Raw genomic sequence first — 24,149 nt, forward strand, 5'->3', positions numbered from 1 at the left:
TACACACACAAACCAGTCGTTCACACACAAGGACACAAACAGATTCCAGAGAAATCTAGCCCCATTCCAGCTCAAGATGGGGATGCCTCCTCATTACGTGTGGCCCATTGAGTTCAATGGCTTTTACTTCTAAGAACGTATAAACAGCAGCTATATTGGCTTGCCTGGTTTATCCTGTATAAGTCATGGTGGAACCTGCGAGGAGATCATTGGGACCTTGAGCAGTTTGCAAAATGGGAGTGTTTAACAGAGAATTTTTTTTGCTGGGTTAGAATCTATGGATGCTTCTAATGTCATAAGCCATACTCTTCCTACCAGGTAGGTATGCTTAGAACTTCTAGTTTTCTATGAAGATTCTGCCATCTAGGTAGAGTTGTCTGAAAGTTGACTCAAATCAACTGGACCTCTTTTCTTTTTGGTTTGGGCAGCAATATGTCTCGAGCCAAAAGGAAAAGAAGTCCAGTTGCCATGATTCAACTTCCAGACTATGTTAGCCTCAGTTTTCTCTTATTTTTTTTCTATACATCACTTGTGTTTAAGAAGGATCCTGGCTACTCACGGATTGAAGAATTGAATGAATGAACTGATGAATTGAAGGAGCATCTTAGATGGGAAGCAAATCGTTTTCAAAGGAAAGAAACCAAGAAAATCTGATTGTCTTTTGGAAAAAGCACCTTTTGGGCAACCAATATCATCATCACCTTCATTTAATGCCCCATATGGGGGTGGAGTCTGGGCAACTGAGTGGAGCTAGCAGAGTGTTTACTGGCCAGATGCCCTTCCTATCGCCAATGCGGAGTTTTGTTCAGCAGGCATATTCTCATTGTGCCCAGAAAGAGAAATATCTGCCTCTACCTAGGATCGAACTCACAGCCCCCTAATTGTGAGGTGAGAACTCCACCTCTAGGCCACCGCACCGCTCACCTTTGGGGCAACCATGACTTGGATAATTGAGAATCTCCATAGATACTACTCACAGAGATTCCATAGATAGAAAAGGATTTCCAATGCAAACACCAGAATTTTTTCAGCAAGATGGCAGCCCTACAAGGCAGACCAGACCAAGAAACAGACACTATGTAGACCGACTGCTACTTTTAGTAAAATGGTTACAAGTCTGGATATGTCAGAATTTTTTAAGACCGAATGTGCTTTCCCACCCTTTCTGTCTTCATATGAACAGGGAGAGGAGAGGGGCGTCTGAAGCATTTTCATAAGTCTCTCTTTTGGTTAGGACTCAAACCATGTTCATCTGATCATTGCCTTGGTAATGGATCTTCTCTCTGTCCTTTAAGGCCACCCGCTGAACTCCCCACTGTTGGATCAGATGGTTCAAATTCAAAGGAGGCATTTTGAGCTTGAAATGCTTCGAATTCAAAACATTTCAAACTCAGCCTGTTTGCAGACCTCTGGTAAATAGACCATCACATATCATATCCACATCAGCAGTGAAATGCACTTACCTTCGCTACTGGTTTGGGAGTGTGAGTGCATGTGCACACTATGCTTGCGTGCACCTTTTTTGCGCATGTGCAGAGGGTCAATAACGGGACGTAATGATGTCCTGGAGAGTGGGTGGAGCCTCCCGCTGCCGGCGCTACCGGTTCGCGCGACTCAGATTGATCCGGCTAGATTTTACTGCTGATCCACATATCCACGTATCAAGACACCACATATCCAGTTCTGTCCTTATTGGGACTCCTTGGATTTGGGTAGCCAGATGTTGTTCTGTGAGATTCAAGATACAAGGAATAAACTTTTTTAAAAAAATATCATTTTAGTTTAGTTCAGATGTATATCCTGTTTTTCTTCCAAAGCTCTTTAGAATAGAATAGAATAGAATAGAATAGAATAGAATAGAATAGAATAGAATAGAATAGAATAGAATAGAATAGAATAGAATAGATAGAATAGACAGAATGGAATGGAATGGAATGGAATAGAATAATAGAATAGAATAGAATAGAATAGAATAGAATAGAATAGAATGGAATGGAATGGAATGGAATGGAATGGAATAGAATAGAATAGAATAGAATAGAATAGAATAGAATAGAATAGAATAGAATAGAATAGAATAGAATAGAATAGAATTCTTTATTGGCCAAGTGTGATTGGACACACAAGTAATTTGTCTTTGGTGCATATGTGCATAAAAAGAGAAGATACATTTGTCAAGAATCATAAGGTACAACACTTAGTGATAGTCAAGGTTACTAATAAGCTATCAAATCGTACTAGGAAACAAAAACAATATAAATTGAAAAATACAAACAACACGGTTATAATAATAAGTGGGAAGAGATAGATACTAGTAAGGAAGAGAAGAATAATAGTAATACAGTCTTAGTAAATTATTTGACAGTCTTGTGGGAATCAGTTGTTAAGCAGAGAGATGGCATTCGGGGAAAAACTGTCCTTGCATCTAGTTGTTTTGGTGTTTATTATTAACATTTTGCAAAGTTTTAGCTGGCAGGGCCAAGAATTCCAGTTTACCATTACACACAAAACAGAGCCAATGTCCATTATAAACACAGGCATCGCACGTGGAACAGGTTGTTGGTTGTGTTTTTGTTTTCACAGAACTGAAAAACATCACACATCAAATTACTTCTACTGGAAAGGCAGGCTGGTATTTGGGTCAGGAGGAGAATCAAATCTTCCTGTTTTATTCATGCAGGTTAATGGCTGTGTTACTGACTGGCTCAGTCATCACAATAGCACAGATGTGGGGTTAAGCAGATTAACCCAACAGGGAAATTAGAGAGGCTTGCCTTGCCTCACAAACACACCTACACCCTTTTATACAAGTGACAGTGCGTTGCCAACTTCACCCTGATTGTAATCTGCAGTCAATTTCTTCCAGGATATTGGTGTCTGGTACAACTTCTGGAGTGGTTTCATTGATTTGAATTCAGGCCACATCCTGACTTTGAAGCTTAAGGCACTTGGCCCCGAAACTTAGGAGGGGGCAATGGAAATGGAAACAACGTGCCAAAACTGATCCAAATCAAGATGGCCAGACATAAATGTCCAGGAGAAACAGGGTGTTCCTGAAAGAAGGCATTTTGACGTGACTCAGATGGTTGCTGGGAATTTCTTCAGGATAATCATAATCCCAGGACAGGATCTTGCACTGAATCTGTTTTATGTTAATAAGGTTGTCGGCGGAGAGCTGACATTGTAATTTCTCACAGTACACCACTATGTAGCACATTTGAGCATTAACTTTGTTGAACAGTGTTCCTCACACATGGCCACTTTAAGTTGGGTGGACTTCAGCATCCAGAATTCCCGGTTCAGAGTGGAGGTCTTAAAAGCGGCCAAGTTGTGAGAAACACTGAAAATGTTCCCACCAAACCGATTCTAATGATGAAGGAAATGATTAAGCAGGTGGGAAAGCATGCTCAGTGAAATTAATGCCATCTTAATTAATGTTAAATCAAATGCATATTTATTCCTGAGCTTGCTGACTTTTTTAATCCAACCCCATCTACTTTTTGAAGTATATCAACTGGTTCCCTTCTCAAAGGCCAAAGATGGTTGATTTGAAAAAAAAAAAGTTATGTATTCTTTGTTTATGGTTTAATTTTATTAGGGTTATACTAATCTAATTTTCTAAAATTCAAAACGATGTTGAAATAAAGTAGAGCGTAGGGGCAATGAGCAAGCTTAGCCAACATGCTGCTATTGATAACCTTCATATTTAATGAACATGGTATTTAAGCAGTGATGAAATTCAGATTTTTTTTTTTACTACCAGTTCTGTGGGCGTGGCTTGGTGGGCTTGGTGTGGCTTGGTGGGCGTGGCTTGGTGGGTGTGGCAGGGGAACGATACTGCAAAATCTCCATTCCCTCCCCACTCCAGGGGAAGGATACTGCAAAATCTCCATTCCCACCCCACTCCTGGGGAAAGGATATTGCAAAATCTCCATTCCCACCCCACTCTGGGGCCAGCCAGAGGAGGTATTTACCGGTTCTCCGAACTACTCAAAATTTCTGCTACCGGTTCTCCAGAACCTGTCAGAACCTGCTGGATTTCACCCCTGTATTTAAGGATGAATATCTTTTCAACAATGTTACCATGGACAAGCTTTTAAAATACAACTCAGCATGTGTTGACCGGAGACTAAGTTGATTCTAGGTTGGTTGATCATCTCAAAGGCAAATCTGATGCCTTTCAAGTGTATTCAGCTCCTGTAACCTCAACCAGCCTGGCCCAACTGGTTGAAGGATTTCTACTCCCAAACATCTGGAGATGATCAAGTTGAGGAGGCTGATCTAAAAGAAACAGGAAGGCTTGTGGTAAACCTAGATGGATTTTTATTCCACCCCACCCCTGGGAGTCTCTGTAGCAGAGACTATATATTAGACATTTTCAAATTCATCAAAATAATTGAGGAGGCAAATGAAAATTGATAAACATGACAGCAGTTTTCAAGACACTTTCCCTTCAAGGATTAAATCAAAAATCATTTATGGAGTTCTAGATGAAGCAGAACACAAAGCAAAATTAAAATCAAAAGGAAGGATTAAGCTCTGACAGGCTGATTATAATCTCTTTGCATTATATCAAGTTCCTTGTCAAGGGAAAAACCAGGTATGATATCAAAATATTAGCTGAATTCAGACAGAGTCATAAAAGAGGCTTTTATATCACAATGAGCTATAAAAACAGGATTTATAAAGCATGGCGGCTGGCCTCACACACAACAGCAAGCAACATTCAAAATAAATAAACATTTAATATGAATCAGAGCCATCCTTAGATTAGTTTAGCAAACGCTTCTAAACTGTAACCACTGTAAACAGATCCATGCAACAGGTATAGGGCAGCCTACATCCTGGTTGAGTTCCTGTGAATCAAATCTTAGGATAAACCCAAAAATTTACAATTTACTTGCAATAGAAATGCAATGAATGTCAGTGGGTCTATTCATTGGTAAGAGATAAGCAATGATGATGCTCTTGAATACAGCATGCTACTCTAACCCATCCAATTTTTTTTTTTAAATACAGGAAGTTGAAATGCTCTAAAGCAGTGTTTGTCAACCTTTGGCATGCTGGCTGGGGAATTGTGGGAATTAAAACTCCACACAATTTAAAGTTCTTAAGGTTATGAAACACCACTCTAAAGGAATTCACCATCTTCTAACCATTTTTATATCAAATTTATATTTCGCTGATAAAGAAATAAAGGGAGATTAGTATAGATCTATTTCAAGCTATTTAGCTCTCATCAGCTAGCCATACCCTTATTCGAATTCAAACTATATCAAATTTATATTTGCTGATAAAGAAAGGCGAAAGGGAAACAGTATGCTCCCTCCCATATTGGGGTAGACCAGGTGCTTCGACAGAAAAACACTATATATATAGAAAAAAGGGAAGAGATGCTGAGAGTGCCGGCGTTTTATACCCTATCTGGGCTTTTGAATGTGAGCTTGTATTCTGATTGGTTGTCAGACTCCCATGGGGCCAAGCAGGGGCAACTCTGTAGGGTGTCCTGTGTCCCAGGCTTGGTTGAGCCTTGCCGGGTGATGTAATCTTCCCAGGTGCCATGTGGCGAGTTCTGTTGCTAGATGGGTAGAGGGCTAATCCTACCTTTGTTGGATCTTAGGTAAGGGCATTTGCCTATGGATAGACCTAGCTATCTCTTTATCTCTTAAGTGCGGACATCTGCTGTGGGCTATTGAGGAGGGTGGGGGCTATTAAGAGTGAGTCTGTTTCCTGCCTAAAAACATGTTTCTCCATTTCTCATCCATATTTATAAAATCCCATTATATCAGGGGTGAAATGCTCCCGGTTCGGACCGGCTCGGGTGAGTAGGTAGCGATTATGGCTGGTGGTTCAGAGAACCGGTAGCAATGGCAGCTGGAGGCTCCGCCCACCTGCCCCATTCCCCGGAGTCAGGGAATGCACCATTCCCCGACTCCGGCCTTGCCGCGGAGCTGCTGCCTGCTCACCCTTCGCCACTCACCTTTCTCCCGCGGCTGGCTGTCAGAGAAGGCAAGAGCCCGAAAGTTACTGGAGTCGCTCACTCTCCTTCTTGAATGAGCTGCTCTGGTCCACACGCCGGCTGCATAAGCGTACACTGTTTTTTTAATTCAGCCACAGGTTGGGTATGCGCTTGCGCAGCCTGCGCGTGGACCAGAGTGGGTCATTCAAGAAGGAGAGTGAGCGACTCCGGTATCTTTCGGGCGTTTGCCTTCCCTGACAGCCAGTCGCGGGAGAAAGGTGAGCAGTAGGAGTTGGGGAATGGTTCATTCCCCGACTCCAGGGAATGGGGTGGGTGGGTGGAGCGGTGTGGCGAAGGGCAAGCAGGCAGCGGCTCCGCGGCAAGGCCGGAGTCGGGGAATGGTGCATTCCCCGACTCCGGGGAATCGGGCAGGTGGGCGGAGCTGCAGGAGAAAGGTAAGGACACACCGGCAGAATAAAAATTTAAAGTTTTCCTACCGGGTTCTGTGGGCATGGCTTGATGGGAGGGGATCTTGTGACTGAGTGGGCGTAGCTGTGAGTGACATCGAGTTGGCCACGCCCACTCAGTCACAGGACACCCCCCCCACCAAGCCACGCCCACAGAACCGGTAGGGAAAAAATTTAGATTTCACCCCTTCATTTTATATATAATGGGATATTATATATATATATATATATAATATCCCATTGAACTGATATTTGACATTCCTGAACATAGGTAGTTGAAAGAAAACAAATTTGTTGGAAATAAGAAGAAAATAGCATTTGAAACAATGTACTGAATTCTACTGAATTTGAATTGATCGTTAACAATTCTGTTTAGAAAGAGAACAGACTTGGGGGAAAATGTGATGCCACAATTTTTTTTTTAAAAAAAAATCTGTTGATAAATCTGTGTACGCATGTATTAAAAGTATTTCAATATTTTTAATGTTTCACTTTGGTTATCAGATTTAGGAAGTTAAGCACCAACATAATAAACAGATAACACGAATTGCAATTCTGACAGATCATATAAAGATACGGGTTGTTTGGCTGATTGCACACAGTTCTGTGATCATTTGTGTTGATTACATAAAGTGTTGTGCAAAGGCTGAGTGAACAGACTTGCTCAACACTACCTATTAAGTCTCTCCAATTCCTGTATGTTGTTGATGTTGGTTGTTGACTTCTGGCCACAAGAGAAGCAATTTGGCTGCAGCACACTTTTGAAAAGATACTTCATCAAACTCCTGTTGGGTTTTAAGTGCTTCTGATTGGAGGCTGTTTATGGGACATTTGACTTCAACAACAGGATGCCATTATATGCTTTTTATTTTATTTTAACTCTTCCCCTCAAGTGCAGTTTAGAAGGGAAAACATTGTTCTAAAACCACGGAAGATCTTAGCGCTTCCTTAAGAGCTTCAGAGGAAAAACAGGATATACATCTGAACTAAACTAAAATGATTTTAAAAAAAAAAAGTTTCTTCCTTGGCGTAGAGGCTAGAAAGCCTCTGGAACCTGGGGAGGGCAAAAAACAGGCCTACTGGGCCACCAGGCCATTACATGCCAAAAGCAAGGGGAGCACGGGGGGGGGGGGGTGTCATGTGTGGATGCGTGGGAGGGCAGGGCGCATAGAATTATGGGTGTTGGCATGCATGCGCGCAACCACCCCGCACTCCCCCAGCTTTTGGCACGCGATGGCAAAAAGGTTAGCCATCACTGGGCTAAACCATTGCGGTAATAAATAGCAATTATACCTATAACTGGTGGAGTATCACCAGTACGCTGACGACACCCAGCTGTACATCTCCACCCCAGACCACCCCAACAATGCCCTTGAAGTGATGTCCCAGTGCCTGGAGGCTGTATGGATCTGGATGGGGAGAACAGGCTCAGGCTCAACCCATCCAAGACCGAGTGGCTGTGGTTTCCGATGTCCCGATATAGTCAGCTGGTGCCATCGCTGACTATTGGGGGTGAATCATTGGCCCCCACGGAAAGGGCTCGCAACTTGGGTGTCCTCCTGGATTCACGGCTGTCTTTAGAAGAGCACCTGTCGGCCGTGACCGGGAGGATTTTTCATCAGGTTCACCTGATCCGCCAGTTGCGTCCCTTTCTAGATCGGGACTCCTTACGCACGGTCACTCATGCCCTCGTCACCTCCCGTCTGGACTATTGTAACGCTCTCTACATGGGGCTCCCCTTGAGGAGCACTCGGAGGCTCCAACTGGCGCAGAGTGCGGCCGCACGGGTGGTGATGGGAGCGACATGGCGCTCCCATGTAACACCCCTCCTGTGCGAGCTGCACTGGCTCCTGGTGGTCTTCCAAGTGCGCTTCAAGGTTTTGGTTCTCATCTTTAGAGCGCTCCATGGCCTAGGACCTGGTTATTTACGGGACCGCCTGCTATCACCAATAGCCCCCCACCGACCAGTACGCTCCCATAGAGAGGGGGCTCCTCCGGGTGCTGTCGGCCAAACAATGTCGATTGGCGGCCCCCAGGGGGAGAGCCTTCTCTGTGGGGGCACCTACTATCTGGAATGAGCTCCCCCCGGAGATACGGAGGATCCCGGATCTGCATACCTTCTGTCATGCGCTCAAGACTTTCTTATTTCATCAAGCTGGCCTGACCTAAGTCTTTCCCCTTTTTAAATGGAAATTTTAAATTTGGTTTTAAATTATTGGGGTTTTAAATTTGTTCAGCCAAATTATTTAACTCGTTTTAGTTTATTTTAAATTTTGTATCTATATGTTTTATTCTATGGCTGTTCACCGCCCTGAGTCCTTTCGGGAGTAGGGCAGTATACAAATTCAATAAAATAAAAATAAAATAAAATAAAATAAAAAATAAAATAAAATAAAATACTTAGGACCAGTGGTGGGATTCAAATAATTTAACAACCAGTTCCCTGCACTAATGATTTCTTCCAACAACCAGTTCTCTAAAATTGCTCAGAAAGTTAACAACCGGTTCTCTCGAAGTGGTGCAAACTGGCTGAATCCCACCACTGCCTAGGACTACAATATTTGACTGGTTAAAAGCTAAGTCCTAAAAGACAGTTGCAGATCATTCAGACACAAGATGAAAGTAACTAAATGGGTTAATAATACTTACACACCACTTCATATGTCACCCTAAATCATAATGTAATTTGGGATCTGTGACCCAGCTATTGTTGTTTGTGGAAGAGGAAACCCTATTTATTTCTTAAATTTATGTGTCACCCATCTCTCTATCCAGAGAGATTCTTGGTATGCCAATTTACAATGGCATAAAAGCAGGTTCAGTAGGTTCTGGAGAACCGGTAGCGGAAATTTTTAGTAAATTCGGAGAACTGGCAAATACCATTTCTGGCTGGCCCCAGAGTGGGGTGGGAATGGAGATTTTGCAATATCCTTCCCCAGGGAGGGAATGGGAATTTTGTAGTATCCTCCCCCTGGAGTGGGGTGGGAATGGAGATTTTGCAGTATCTTTCCCTGCCACGCCCACCAAGCCACGCCACGCCCACAGAACCGGTAGTAAAAAAATTTGGATTTCACCACTGCATAAAAGCATAAAAAATGTAAAAAAATTAAAAGCATTAAAGTAAACAATGAAGGACAGGTTAAAACCTATCATCTCCAGCAGAGCACATCCCATCACAATCCCAAGCCAACTAGCAGAACCGGGTTTTAAAGCCCTTCTAGAAGACCAGAAAGGTGGAGGTAAATCTCACCTCTGGAGGCAAGATGTTCCAGAGCATGGGTCTTCAACCTTGGCAATTTTAAGACTTGTGGACTTCAACTCCCAGAATTCCTCAACCAGCACTGGCTGAGGAATTCTGGGAGTTGAAGTCCACAAGTCTTAAAGCTGCCAAGGTTGGAGACCCCTGTTCCAGAGGATGGGGAAGGGGACAGCAGAGAAGGCTCTTCTCCTTGACTCTGCTAGCCAAAATTCCTTGATCAACAGGATCTGAAGAAGGCCTCTTCTGCTTCAGCGAGTGGGAGAGGCCAATCTCATTGGAGCAAGACTACGCCTTTGGTTTGGTGGAGTCTTGGAATATTTATTCAACTTGCAGTTACCAAATCCCCAAAGATTATCAGCAACTAATGGTATTGTGCAGACCCAGGGTTAATTTCAATAACAAGAAACAGAACATCTCCACTATGGTTATGGCTTTCCCAGTTGCAATGTATGGCTGTGAAAGCTGGACCATAAGGAAGGCTGAGCGTCAAAGAATTGAGGCCTTTGAATTCTGGTGCTGGAGAAGACTCCTGCAAGTCCCTTGGACTGCAAGGCGATCCAACTGGTCAGTCCTAGAGGAGATCAACCCTGACTGCTCTTTAGAAGGCCAGATCCTGAAGAGGAAACTCAGATACTTTGGCCACCTAATGAGAAGGAAGGACTCCCTGGAGAAGAGCCGAATGCTGGGGAAGATTGAGGGCAAAAGAAGAAGGGGACGCCAGAGAAGGAGGTGGCTGGATGGAGTCACTGAAGCAGTCGGCGTGAGCTTAAATGGACTCCAGAGGATGGTAGAGGACAGGAAGGCCTGGAGAAACGTTGTCCATGGGGTCGCGATGGGTCGGACACGACTTCACAACTAACAACAACAACAAAGATGGTGCTAATGGTTGGTGCTTAATTTTATGCACGTGCTCTTCCTTTTTTGAGAAAGGCATTACAAAGGATGTTAAGAGTCCTATGCTGCGTCAGCTATAATTGAGGAAACCGCCTACCTTCTCTTGCCTAAATCTTAGACATTCTTACTCTTCGTCGTCTAACTTACATCGCCCAAAGAATTGTTATAGCTGAGATAAAACATGAGTAACAACACCCAGATTTTCTTTTCTTTTCTTTTTTCAGAAGGAGATTAGGACACAGTTGTGGTAAATTGATGCAACAGGACTTCATGACAAAAGAAAGTGACACACGTCTAAAGATAAAATGTAAAGATGGCAACACCTCCAACCCACACTACTTAACAGGAGAAACAGTCACAGGTGTGCAAAGATTATGCGCATCCTGAGCTAAGAATGTGGCCTGGTCTATAAACAGATTCAGGACTTTCCCCTCATGTCAACAGCACACAAAAATGCCACAGCATCTATTGTTGTGTCCTTGTGATGTCACCTCTGCTTCGTCTGTGAAGGCAGGTTAGATTCTGTAGTTGTTTTGCTATTAAAATGGAGTTTTGCCTCTATACACCTTGCTGTATAGATGCTCTATGACATGGGTGTCAAACTGGCTGCATCACGTTGGAGTCACATGACGTTTTGTGATGTTTTCCCTATTCACGGAGTTGGGGTGGGCGTGGCCTGCGTGTTGATGCATCCGGCCCGTGGGCCGCCAGTTTGACACCCCTGCTCTATGACATCTTGTCAATGGCTGTCAGGAGCTGGGTGTTCCAATTAGCTACTTAACAGAGTAACAAAGTTGGAAGGGGATTTGGAGGTCTTCCAGTACAACCTCCTGATCAGGAAGAAGATCCTCCGAAAAATGGCTGTCCAATGTCTCCTTAAAAATCTCCAATGATCCATGCTAGCATTGTTTCCATTAGTTCCTCTTCTTCCATTTTAATGCTCAATAGGTAGTTACACATTTTTTTAAAATTAGTTTTTCATCTGTCCCTGTTAATATCTGGTCCAGTTCTGTTGGTCCTTTATAGAAACCATACATTTTAACATCTTTTTCATATCTTGATTGTATTTGCACATGTGGCCACCATGCCAAATCAGTCTCTTGACTATTCAGTTCTTGCTTAGTTTTAAGTTCCCCTTTTTCATTCAAGATGTCCTGAGATCTTATAATGTTTTCCATGTTAACCACATTCAGATGTCTCAGTTGCCTCCATTGTGGAGAGCCAGACTGGCATTTTCAAATAGTGTTTTTCTTTCATTTTTGCCCACATTAACAATAATGCATTTCTAACATAATGTCTTTGAAAATATCCATGTATTTTATTTTTCCCATACCATAAAAAGGCGTGTCACCCCAGTTGCAGACCATGCCCCTCCAGGGTTAATAATCGTCTATGCCTCAAATTTATCCATTGTTTTCCTTAGTTCCTGGATCTCTCTTTGATTAGTTTCCATCCATTGCCTCTTGTCCTGCCTTCAGGTGCTTCGGAGAAAAGGTTGATCCTGTCTTGTTTGTGGCAGCCCCTCAAATATTGAAAGACTGCTATCATGTCACCCCTAGTCCTTCTTTTTATTAAATTAGGTAAAGGTAAAGGCTCCCCTCGCACATATGTGCTAGTCGTTCCCGATTCTAGGAGGCGGTGCTCATCTCCGTTTCAAAGTCGAAGAGCCAGCGCTGTCCGAAGACGTCTCCGTGGTCATGTGGCCGGCATGACTAAAGGCCAAAGGCGCACAGAACGCTGTTACCTTCCCACCAAAGGTGGTCTCTATTTTTCTAATTGCATTTTTTACGTGCTTTCAAACTGCTAGGTTGGGCAGAAGCTGGGATAAGTAACGGGAGCTTACCCTGTTACGCGGCATTAGGGATTCAAACCTCTGAACTGCCGACCTTTCAACCGACAAGCTCAGCGTCTTAGCCATTGAGCCACTATGTCCCTTTCATTAGACTACACATACCCAATTCCAGCAACTGTTCTTTTCACCTCCAGTCCTCTAATCATCTTTGTTTTTTCTTCTCTGCATTCTTTTTAGAGTCATATGTTTGTATATCACAGCAAAACTGGAGACATACTCCGAGTGTGGTTTTACCAATGCATTATAAAGCAGTACATTGTAAAGTGGTACTTCAGCCTGTTCAGGGACAAAAGAAAATATCTTTTTAAAAAAAAAACCTGGAAACTTTTTATGGACATTTTCCTGAAAATAGAGAGAAATGAAATGATATTTTCGATTTCCTTGAGGTTCTTAAGCTTCTGTTGTTTGAAGTTTGAAGTTTATTAGATTTCTATACCGCCCTTCTCCCGAAGGACTCAGGGCGGTGTACAGCCATATTAAAACACATAGATTTATATAATTTAAAACCAATTAAAATTGAATATATAAAATTTGACCCACGAACTAAAACACACATACACCCATAATAAAATTCGTACTAGGCCAGTTGTGATTCTGCAGTAATATTCTAAGAACTCCCAGCTGGCCTATCCTGAAATATTTTGTAGTTTACAATGAGCCAGAAAAAAACACCTTTTCTCGCAGCCGAGATACAAAGAACTTCCAAAAATTTCTTCCTGCAAGGAACGATAATTAAACTAACAATTTGTTGTCATTTTACAACATCTAAGGCATCTAAAAATCAGGGTTTTGTATATTAGCATTGCTAGGACTACGGCACCTTATCTTATTTTCCAGCTCCTGAGGGCCATCGCGAAAACAGCCATGTCAAAAAAAATGACATCTTGTCACATTTTGGGTTTTTTTCCTCTGATTTTAAAATAATTTTCACATTAATAGAAACTTCACACGGGTGCCTTATTTATTCTAACTATGCAGATGGCATCTTGAGATCTTCCAACATGTTAAAATAATGCTAAAGTTGTAGAAGATCTCGAGATGCCATCAACGTATTTGCAATTAAGAACACACCTGTGTCGAGGTTCTCCTAATGTAAAGATATTCATCAATAGGTTGAAAAGTAGTTATTAAATCAATTAAAATGCATCTCCTAAATTAAGTCCCAATCATACCACATACATCTTCATTTGACTTCTGTAGCTCTGCCAACTCTTAAAAAAACCCAAAACAATAGGTGGCAAATCTTGAAATGTAGAGTGTGCTGATTCTGCATCTTTGCTTTGATAAAACTCTTCATCTCAAGGGCTCTATTAAACTTCTAATACGGACTCTTTGAAGATAAGCAAAAGATCTAAAAAGCAGGAGTAGCTTTGCTTGGTTTTTGGCCTGGCATTGTCACTTACCAAACAGTGACGCCTGCATCTTTTGGTGCTGTTTCCAAAGGAAGCGTTACAGCAAGTTAGTCAATAAAAACCCAGCAGAAATTATCTTCCAACGCTGCTGATAATGGGTGGGTTTTGCACCTCAGCTGATAACAGAGCAGGGGTGGGTTCTACTTACCTTTACTACTGGTTCGCAACAGGGCCACGCGCACTCACTTTCTGCACGCACTCTCTTTGTGCATGCGCAGAGGCATCCTGTTGATGTTGGGGTTGGTGGGCGGAGCCTCCCGCCCGGTTTTACTACCGGTTCTATAGAACCGGTTCGAACCGGGGGCAACCCACCACTGTAAGAGAGGCTGTAATCTAAACCCAGATAGTACAATTACAAATGCATGCTGACTTTAGACTAAGACCTCATCAAGTTTGCTGTGACTGGTTTGAGTATGTACCTACCATTGGAGTTTGCAAACGGTGGTTGATGGCTTAGGGCGGGGGTGTCAAACTCTATTTCATTGAGGGCCAAATCGGGATTGTGTTTGACCTCGGGGGCCGGGGAGAGCGTGGCCAGGGTGGCCGTGGCCAGCTTGACATCACTTGTGTCGGGGGCGCTTGTGGTGGCCCGAGCGCTCGGCCAGCGAAAACGGGCTCCTGATCTCCATTTTTGGCCGCAACAGCCTCCTGCAGCCCTCTGACAGTGAAAATAGCTGGCAGGAGGCCATCACAGCCATAAACAGGGCCTGTGTCCGGCTCTCCCAAGGTCCATTATCACTGGCAGAGGCACCGCAGGCCGATCCTTCGCTGTTTGCAGGGCAGCCCGATGGGCCAGATCTAAGCACTCCATGGGCCAGATCCGGTCCCCGTGTCTTGAATTTGACACCCCTGGCTTAGGGTGACATGGGCTATGAGCAGAGGTAGGTTTCAGCAGGTTCTGACCAATTCTGTAGAACTGGTAGCGGAAATTTTGAGCATTTTGGAGAACCTGTAGTAAAAATTTTGACTGGCCCCACCCCCATCTATTCTCTGCCTCCCAAGTCCCAGCTGATTGGGAGGAAATGGGGATTTTGCAGTAACCTTCCCCTGTCACACCCACCAAGCCACACCCACCAAGCCACACCCACAGAACCGGTAGTAAAAAAATTTGAAACCCACCACTGGCTATGAGTGTCTTCATTAAACTATAGATTAGAGTACAAGAAACATGTCTTCAATAAAGCTAAACTCCTGATTAATATTTCCAGTTTCCAGGCTTATCCCCCATGATGAGGTCCTTCAGATATTCAGCTTTTAAATTATACACAGCCAAAAGTTTGGATTGCAAATTGGAGGTCTAATCTTATTCCACCATGTTGTCTCTTATTTAAGAATAGGCAAATTTATTTTCAGTTCAGAAAGTCCTATTTTCTCAGAGTCATCAACTCCATTGATAGGTGCGCCCCCTCTTAATTGCAACCCTCCCTTTGTGCCTCCCAGTAGTAAGCCACCAGAAAAGGTAATTAATTCTAACTTATCCCTGGTATGTTTCAAGGTATTGTTTGGGCCACACATAACTCTTGGGCTGAAAGCAACCAATCAACCTTAACATGAACCTAATAATACAAGATATTATTTGTTGCTCAGGGTTGAACTGTAGGCTCCTTGGTGCTCTGTAAGCTTGGTTGCTTCCTTGTAGATGTTTCATTACCCAGCTAGGTAACACCATCAATGCTAGAAGTTCCATTCCTTTCTAGCACGGATGGTGTTAACTAGTTGGGTAATGAAACATCTGCAAGAAAACGATTAAGCTCACAGAGCACCAAGGACCCCACATAAACCTAGTATGTTTACTTGGTCCACCCATCCTTCCCTCTAGGTCATGATTTGCTGAACAAGCCATAATAGGCCTTTTAAGCTAGAATTAGATAACACTGGAGAATCAACATCTGCAGCTTAGACTCCCATCCTTTTGAACAACTGTAGCAGGTTTCCAGAGATGCAGCAACATCATTGAAAGAGATAGTATGGTTATTTTTTTTTTAAATATATATCGTTGGCAAGATGTTTATGAAGAAGGAAGAGCAGCATCTCCTCCCCTCCCCAAGGAAAACTGCTCCTATTCCCACACGGTGTATTCCCACATTGAGCGGTGGCTCAGTGGCTAAGACGCTGAGCTTGTCGATCGAAAGGTCAGCAGTTCAGCGGTTCGAGTCCCTAGTGCCGTGTAACGGGGTGAGCTCCTGTGACTTGTCCCAGCTTCTGCAAAGCTAGTAGTTCGAAAGCACATAAAAAAGGCAAGTAGAAAAATAGGGACCACCTTTGGTGGGAAGGTAACAGCGTTCCATGCGCCTTTGGTGTTGAGTCATGGCGGCCACATGACCACGGAGACGTCTTCAGACAGCGCTGGTTCTTCAGCTTTGAAGCGGAGATGAGCACTGCCCCCTAGAGTCGGGAACGACTAGCACATATGTGTGAGGGGAACCTTTACCTTTACCTTTTTAAGCCGTCTAATCTCCGAAAAATAGGCTGATAATTTTCAGTCCTATGAACTTGGGGTATCAGAGGATTACAAATTGCTTATGTTTAACTTAACCTATAAGCACAAAGTTGGCATTCTTGCCCACAGCCTGTCTACCTCCTGTCTCAATGAGACTATTGGTTGGTCTGTAAATCAAACACCACTGAGTTGTTGATCTGCAGATGCAAATCCCTGGCACGTACAGAATTATGTAAGATTGTCACTGCACATCTTCTCAATTCTTATTTCACTTGAGCACTCAGACAATAGAATCAGATTTTGCAGAATCCTATAATAAACCTGTCAAGCTTGTTGTGCCAGTGAGTAATATAATAAATGATGTACATCATAAACAATGCCTCTATTATGCTGCTTTTCAGTCTCGCAGACTGTAGTCTGCTTCTAAACTTAGTTAGCAGCCACTGCTGTGTTTTCTAGTTGGCTTCACCAACCAGAATATGCTAATCACTTTCCTGTCTACAGGATGATGGTTCTTATCAGGATCTTCTTCTTGATGGAAGGGCTAGGAAAAAGAAACGATGCCAGCCGTTTCCGCTTTGCAATGAATTTTTTGTTCTCTTTATCAGAAACTCAAATTTAATAGGTAGGGAAAGTTTGCTTCCTACGTTTGCCCATACCATAGTCAGTGGAAGGGAGTTGTGAAACTAAAAAATATATGTATGTGTACATATGGGCAGGGGTGGGGGTTCGCAGGGGTTTGGGAGAACCTCTAGCTAAGATTCTGTGGAGTTCGGAGAATCCCCAAATCCCACTCCTGGATGGCTCCACCACTCCCGCCCCTCCCAGGAGTCCCACGTGACCTGTTTTGGATGCAGGTAAATGCAGGGCGCACATGGAAGCTTGGAGAGGGTGAAAAACGGGCCTACTGGATGTTCAGAAAGCCCATTTCCAACCTCCAGAGGGCCTCTGGAGTCTGGGGAGGCTGTTTTCGTCCTCCTGGAGGCTCGAGCAAAGCCTCCGGAGCCTGGGGAGGGCAAAAACAACCCCCCCGCCATGGTGCAGGAGGCCATCTAGGCCATGCCCACCATGGCCACGCCCACCCAGCAACCGGGCAGAGAACCCCTTGCTAAAATTTTTGAAGCCCACCCCGATACAAACATATACACATACACATACACAGACACAGACACAGACACAACATACATCCAAATTTTTCAATTCCAGGAACAGAACTCCCTTCCACTGACTATGACAAGGGCAATTGAATCTCTCTCTCTCTCTCTCTCTCTCTCTCTCTCTCTCTCTCTCACACACACACACACACACACACACACACACACACACACACACCTCGGATGCAAAGAGACTAACAATAAATATGATTGACCAAATATTAATTTAAAGTAGAATTATTGCCTATGGGATCCTTCTAAATTGAATAGAAGCTGCCCAAATGGAAGATTACATAGGAATTATGGTGTTGGGGAGACCCTGCTTCAATTGCTATTCAACCACAGACCCCACTGGTCTCGCTTTTATAACAAGTAGGAAAGTTCAGTGTAATGGGCATAAAAAGGGTTAAATGACTCAGCCTACTAATCCAATGCTGTTCTATTTAACCTCCAGGAAATCCATTCAGGGTTAAATTAACTTTACTCAACTATCTTGTAGGAAGGCTAAACTTAGTCATAACTAGGTTATGTAAACTTAAGTCAGCTATCATTCCTAGTCCTCTAAGTAAAAGGACCGAAATGAAAGGTTGACTGATCAGCAAGGAGATGTAAGACTGGGTTAATGGAAGACTGGGTTCTCCCAACACCCTACTTCCTCAACATAGTCTATATGTTCACATTACATTGCTTCACTACAAACTATCATAGATTAACATGATCAGATAGTAATTCACACTACATCTTAGGTCTAGAGCTGAATTCCTAGAATGTACTGCCCAATTCCACTGTAGCAGGGGTGGGTTCTACTTACCTTTGCTACCAGTTTGCAGCTGGGCCGCTCGCGCAGAAGCTTCTGCACATGCGCAGAAGCGTTTTGATGACGTCGGGGTCAGGGGACGGAGCCTCCTGCCGGTTTTACTACCGGTTCTATAGAACCGGTGCAAACGGGGGGCAACCCACCACTGCACTGTAGCCTAGCTGGTTGTGTGAATCTAGCCAGGTATTAGAAAGAGTAATCTGTAGTCTTTCCTATAACAAGTTGGTCCACAGAGTTTTTTCCTTCCTATAATAGTTCTGGCTATTTCTTTTATTTTGAAGGTCAGAGGGCAGCAAAGGACCCTGTAGATTTTAATCATTAGATGCAAATATTAGTGAAACTAGTACAGAAAACTTCCAAGCAAAGAAAATTAACTGTGAGCCAATGAAACAGAAAAATTTGGAGAAACACAATGACCGACAGGATAGAAAGCCATTTCTCTGCACTACCCTAAAAGTATCACACACGGAAGAGGAGCAAAACCTCAACGTTCTCCAGATGCCCAATAAGGCAAGACAGGCAGAGGTTTTGGCCTCGACAACAGGCACCGCCTGTCTGCAAAATCCCATTGATTCCTCTTGGCAGCCGACAGAGATTTTTTTTTTTTCATTCTGCCAAGATCTTTAACGGCACTTTGATGTCATTTCTTCATGCCATTTATATTGTCAAATCGGGATGCTGCTCATAAATTCCCTCTGTTCTGTTGTGCTGTTCCCTATGTATGTTGCAAGGCCTTTCCCGCCCCCAGTTCTGCATCGCTTTTAGATAGCTGTATTTGTTTACAATGTTTTCCTGACTCTACACTGACCTGGAAAGCTTCTGTTAATGCCAAGACTAAAAGCACAGCGGGAGAAGTGGAAAATTGCCTTTGTCTCCTTGAAAATGCCTCCTGATGGTGCATCCCTGAACTCTTAAAACCGCTCAATCTGGAAAGGAGAAAATGAGACAGGAGGAGCCGGTCAGTGCAATTTCTGCAAATTCATTCCAAGCTACATTACATTTAATGGATAAAACACCCAGACACAAACTGGGCAATATGATATACGCAGTACAGTGCAGTGAGACGTATGCAATAGCAATTGCAGTTAGACTTATATACCACTTTACAGTGCTTTATAGCTCTCTCTAAGCGGTTTACAGAATCAGCATATTGCCCCCAACAATTTGGGTCCTCATTTTGCCCACCTCAGAAGGATGGAGTCAACCTTGAGCTTGGTGAGATTGGAACTACCAAAATTGCAGGCAGCCGGCAGTCAGCAGAAGTAGCTTGCAGTACTGCACTCTAACCACTGCGCCACTGTGGCTCATGAAGATCTGTATATTGGAGAAACAAAACAACCACTTCACAAATGCATGGCGCAGCATAGGAGAACAAAACCCATCAGGAGAAGATTCAGGGGTCCATCTGCATTTGAAAGACAAAAGTCACTCTTTGGAAGACAGCAAAGTCCACATTTTGGTTTGAAAGAGGGGTAAAAGAGGCCATTTATGTTAACACTGAGCAGCCCTCTCTCAACAAAGGGGGGGGAGGGATAAGACACCCCTATCTCCTATATACAATGCAGTCCTTTCAGCAGTTCCAAGAAGATTCCACTCCCATTTGCACTCTGATTCAGGTGACCCTGAGGACACAGATAAACCTCCAAGGGCCTCAACGGCCCTCAGACAGAGCACTAACGACAAGATGACTGCAAAGAAATACAATCTCTCCCATCCCATCCTGTCAGGAACCCCCCCCCCCCCCCAATCCAATTATAACTGATGAAACCTCTTGGATAAGAAGTGAAACATCTTCCCATTCTTTTTCAAATAAAAAACAGTCCAGTTGTTTTTTGAAAGACAAAAGAAAAGCACCTTAGAGATAACTATGACCTGAATAGTTTGTCATGCTTTCAAAACAATGATTTATGAATTCATTGAAGAGACGTTCAATGCATTCATAAATCATTATTTCGAAAGCATGGCAAACATCGCAGCATGGCAGGCTTAAACTTGTTAGATGGCTAAAAGGCCGAAATCTAGGTAAATAAATCCCACCCTTTTAACAACAATGTAAAATAAGACAGAACAGGGCAACTTCAAAACCATAAATGTTTTCAACTTGCATCAGACACCTTTGTTAAAAGAGTCCCGCCCTACCAACCTTGTATAACAGTTGGCCTTTTTTATAGGATTGGGTTGATTTTGAGTTCAAAACTCAACTCGGGCCTAGACATCATATAATGGCTACTTCATCCTAGGATAGTGAGCAGGGGTGGATTGTTGGGAGTTTGCAGGGGTTCGGGAGAACCTCTAGCTAAGATTCTGTGCAGTTCGGAGAACCCCCAATCCCACTCCTGGCTGGCCCCTCCCACCCCACCCCTAAGCTTCCACGCAGCCCATTTTTGGATCCAGGAAAGTGCAGGGCAAACGTGGAGGCTCAGAGAGGGCGAAAAACAGGCCTACCGGAAGTTCAGGAAGGGCCTCCAGAGCCTAGGGAGGCTGTTTTTGCCCTCCCGGAGGCTCAAGGAAAGCCTCCAGAGCCTGGGGAGGGCAAAGGTGCCCCCCCTATTGGTGCAGGAAGCCGACTAGGCCACACCCAACATGGCCATGCCCACCCAACAACTGGGTAGAGAACCTCTTGCTAAAATTTTTGAAGCCTACTCCTGATGGTGAACCTCATTCTACTCCTGGGAACATGGGAGAGGGGGAAGGACCTCAGGAGGAGGATGCAAAGTTAAGGCAATACCATGAATGTAGACAGGGCTATGATTGTATGGTCCTCCAGTGTTTCCTAGAGTTTGCCCAAATTTTTGTTCATTGCATCAGTGACACTATGTACCAATCTCACCCTCTGTTGTCCCCTTCTTCTTTCCCAACATCAGGGTCTCTTCCAATGAGCCCTCTCTTCTCATTAGGTAGCCAAATTATTGGAGCTTCAGCTTCAGGATCTGTCCTTCCAAAGGACAGTCAGGATTGATTTTTTTTTCCAGGATTGACTGATTGGATGTCCTTGCAGTCCAAAGGAATCTCATGATCTTCTCCAGCACCACAATTCGAAAGCATCAATTCTTTGGCATTCAGCCTTTCTTATGGTCCAAACTCTCACAGCCATACACGACTACTGGGAAAACCAAAGCTTTGACTATATGGACTTTTGTCAGCAGAAAAAGCAGAGACATCATCCTGCCAACAAAAGTGCGTATAGTCAAGGCGATGGTTTTCCCAGTTGCAATGTATGGCTGTGAAAGGTGGATCATAAGAAAGGCTGAGCACCAAAGAATTGAGGCCTTTGAACTCTGGTGCTGGAGAAGACTCCTGCGAGTCCCTTGGACTGCAAGGTGATCAAACCAGTCAGTCCTAGAGGAGATCAACCCTGACTGCTCTTTAGAAGGCCTGAAGATGAAACTGAAATACTTTGGCCACCTAATGAGAAGGAAGGACTTCCTGGAGAAGAGCCTAATGCTGGGAAAGATTGAGGGCAAAAGAAGAAGGGGACGGCAGAGAACGAGGTGGCTGGATGGAGTCACTGAAGCAGTCGGCGTGAGCTTAAATGGACTCCAGGGGATGGTAGAGGACAGGAAGGCCTGAAGGAACGTTGTCCATGGGGTTGCGGTGGGTCGGACATGACTTCGCAACTAACAACACTTTTGTCAGCAAGATGATGTCTGCTTTTTAATAGGCTTAGATTTGCAATAGCTTTCCTCCCAAGAAGCAAGCTTCTTTTAATTTCATGGCTGCAGTCATTGTCTGCAATTATCTTGGAGCTCAATAAAATAAAATGTGTCACTGCTTCCATTTTCTTCTCTTTCTATTTGCCCCGAAGTGATGGGACCAAGATCTTACTGTATTCAAGTACATGAAGCCTATTTCTCCTGCAGCTTTTGTAAGTTTCCTGCTGCAGTTTCCTGCTGCAAGATGGCGAGAAGCCATGCTGCTAACTCTACCATAGCTAAAGGGTATTGGTGTCAACCCTGAAGCTGACCTGACCAAAGCCATCTTGACAGCTTTGGTGTTGCCACACTGGAGTTGAGGGATAGGGGATGTGGGGGGGATGTGAGATAGTTGGGATTTTGTAGCCAAAACAAAATACTTTCTCTTGGGAACCAAGGACATTCTCACACCTGGTCAGAGGAAGGCGGATTCATGTCACCAGGCAACCAGGCAGCAACGTGATTGGACCATGTGACTGACTGTTTTGAGAAAGTGACAAACTTTTACTTTTAATTAGGTGAAAACCGTAGGAACCTTCAGAGTCAGTTTTCACCAGATCTGTGCCAATATGATATGTCCAATAAAACTATTCTTTATGGAATCTACCTGCCTTGGAATTTTGCTTGCTATGTGTCTATTACTTGGAATCCTGACATTTGGCCTTTGGGGCTCAGCCAAAGAGGTCTAGTCCCTACATCAGTGATGGCGAACATCACCAAGTGCCAAAAAGGTTGTGTGGAAACGTTGTGTGCATGTCTGTGCACTTGTCGGGACCGTGCTTTGGAAAAGCCGAATTTTTGGGTTCTAGCGCGCATGCGCGCCCAACGATCAGCTGGCTGGCATGCATGCACATACCGGTTTTTGGCACTGCCATGTGCGCAAAGGACAGCTGATCATTGTACGCGCATGCACGCCAGAAACCTGGAAGAGAAACAGACAAGGCTGAGTGTGCCGGGCGACATGGCTTCGTGTACCACTTTGGGCACGCGTGATTTGCCATCATGGCCCTACATGTTGAGCTTGGACAGGATCACTTGTGATATGGGCATTCTTCTAGCACTTTTCATTTGGTGGAATTGTTGCATCCATTTCAAACTATTCCTAAGATACAGAAAGATCTTCATTCAAAAGGAGTTGCCTACCTATCTGTGCATCACTCTCAAAAATAAAACAGAGTCCAGAAGAAATATTCATGCAGATATGCAGATATGCAGAGAATATGGGAGGCATTAGACAATTAAACCTTTGGCTGTATACATAGTGAATTTAAAGTTCAATTTAAAGTCCAGATAACAAAGATCTTCTTAGTTAAATCCAATGGAGTTCCTGTGCAAGGAAGATAAAGCCATAAGTAGCAACCCACTTCAACTTTGCTTTTAACTTGTGCAAAGCTCCCAGTGAATTGGAGTTTGGTTGAAAAAGTGCTGAATTAGGGAATAAAGAGAAAGACCCGAGCAGTGGGAAGGATTTGAGGATCTGGTGTTAATCTTGCGATAGCCAGAAACAGTTTTTTAAAAAATCCATAATACTAGAGTTGGATCTACTATACAGGAAGGTAAGCATCAGAGCAGCCAACCTGAGATACAGAAAGAAGTTCATTCTAGATCAAAGTGATCAAATTGTCTACCCAGTCCAATATGGAACTTACTTAAGAATGAGGGGGAAAATGATGATTTAATGTACTTGGGTAGTGCCCAAGACATCCAGATAACCAGAATACAAAAACCAAGTTGGAAGAGACCTTGTAGGTCATCTAGTCCAACCCCTTGCTCAAGCAGGAGACCCTATACCATTTCAGACAAATCATTGTCCCATCTTTTCTTTAAAATCTCAAGTGACGGAGCGCCCACCATCGTCTATCAGACTAGTTCTTGCTGGTAAATGCAAACATAAAAATACTCATCTGGGGGAATTGAGCTAAAAAAACATAGCTAATCCATCACAGAAGCAGAATGGATAGCAAAGAGATGTTTTTTTTTCCTGGTTCTATAACCGACTCGTAAAAATTTAGAGGCATGTATAGCAAGAATTCGCTTGCAAAATCAGAACGTGCCATTTCTCCATGTAATTTGCTCATACGAATATATTTTCCAGCAGAAAATCTCCGTTTTTCTTCTTCTTTTCCCTTCTGATCTTCATGAGGATGGGACAATGCAGAGCTTATCTTCAGCCCTAAGATTAGGTACAAGGCAGCAATGATCT

General features: G+C 43.6%; 1 protein-coding gene across 1 annotated transcript in view; it reads left to right on the top strand.

Moving 5' to 3' along the window:
* The first annotated feature begins 22,853 nt into the window (after positions 1-22,853).
* PKD1L3 (polycystin 1 like 3, transient receptor potential channel interacting) overlaps positions 22,854-24,149 on the top strand; it is a 79,419-nt gene continuing 78,123 nt past the window's right edge. Inside the window, exon 1 of the mRNA XM_070953201.1 lies at positions 22,854-22,917. Within this exon, the coding sequence (XP_070809302.1) occupies positions 22,854-22,917 (64 nt within the window). The remainder of the gene's footprint in view (positions 22,918-24,149) is intronic.

Source organism: Pituophis catenifer, unplaced genomic scaffold, assembly GCF_029215685.1.
Source record: "Pituophis catenifer annectens isolate HBS135680 unplaced genomic scaffold, rPitCat1.0.hap2 SCAF_13, whole genome shotgun sequence".
NCBI lineage: Eukaryota > Metazoa > Chordata > Lepidosauria > Squamata > Colubridae > Pituophis > Pituophis catenifer.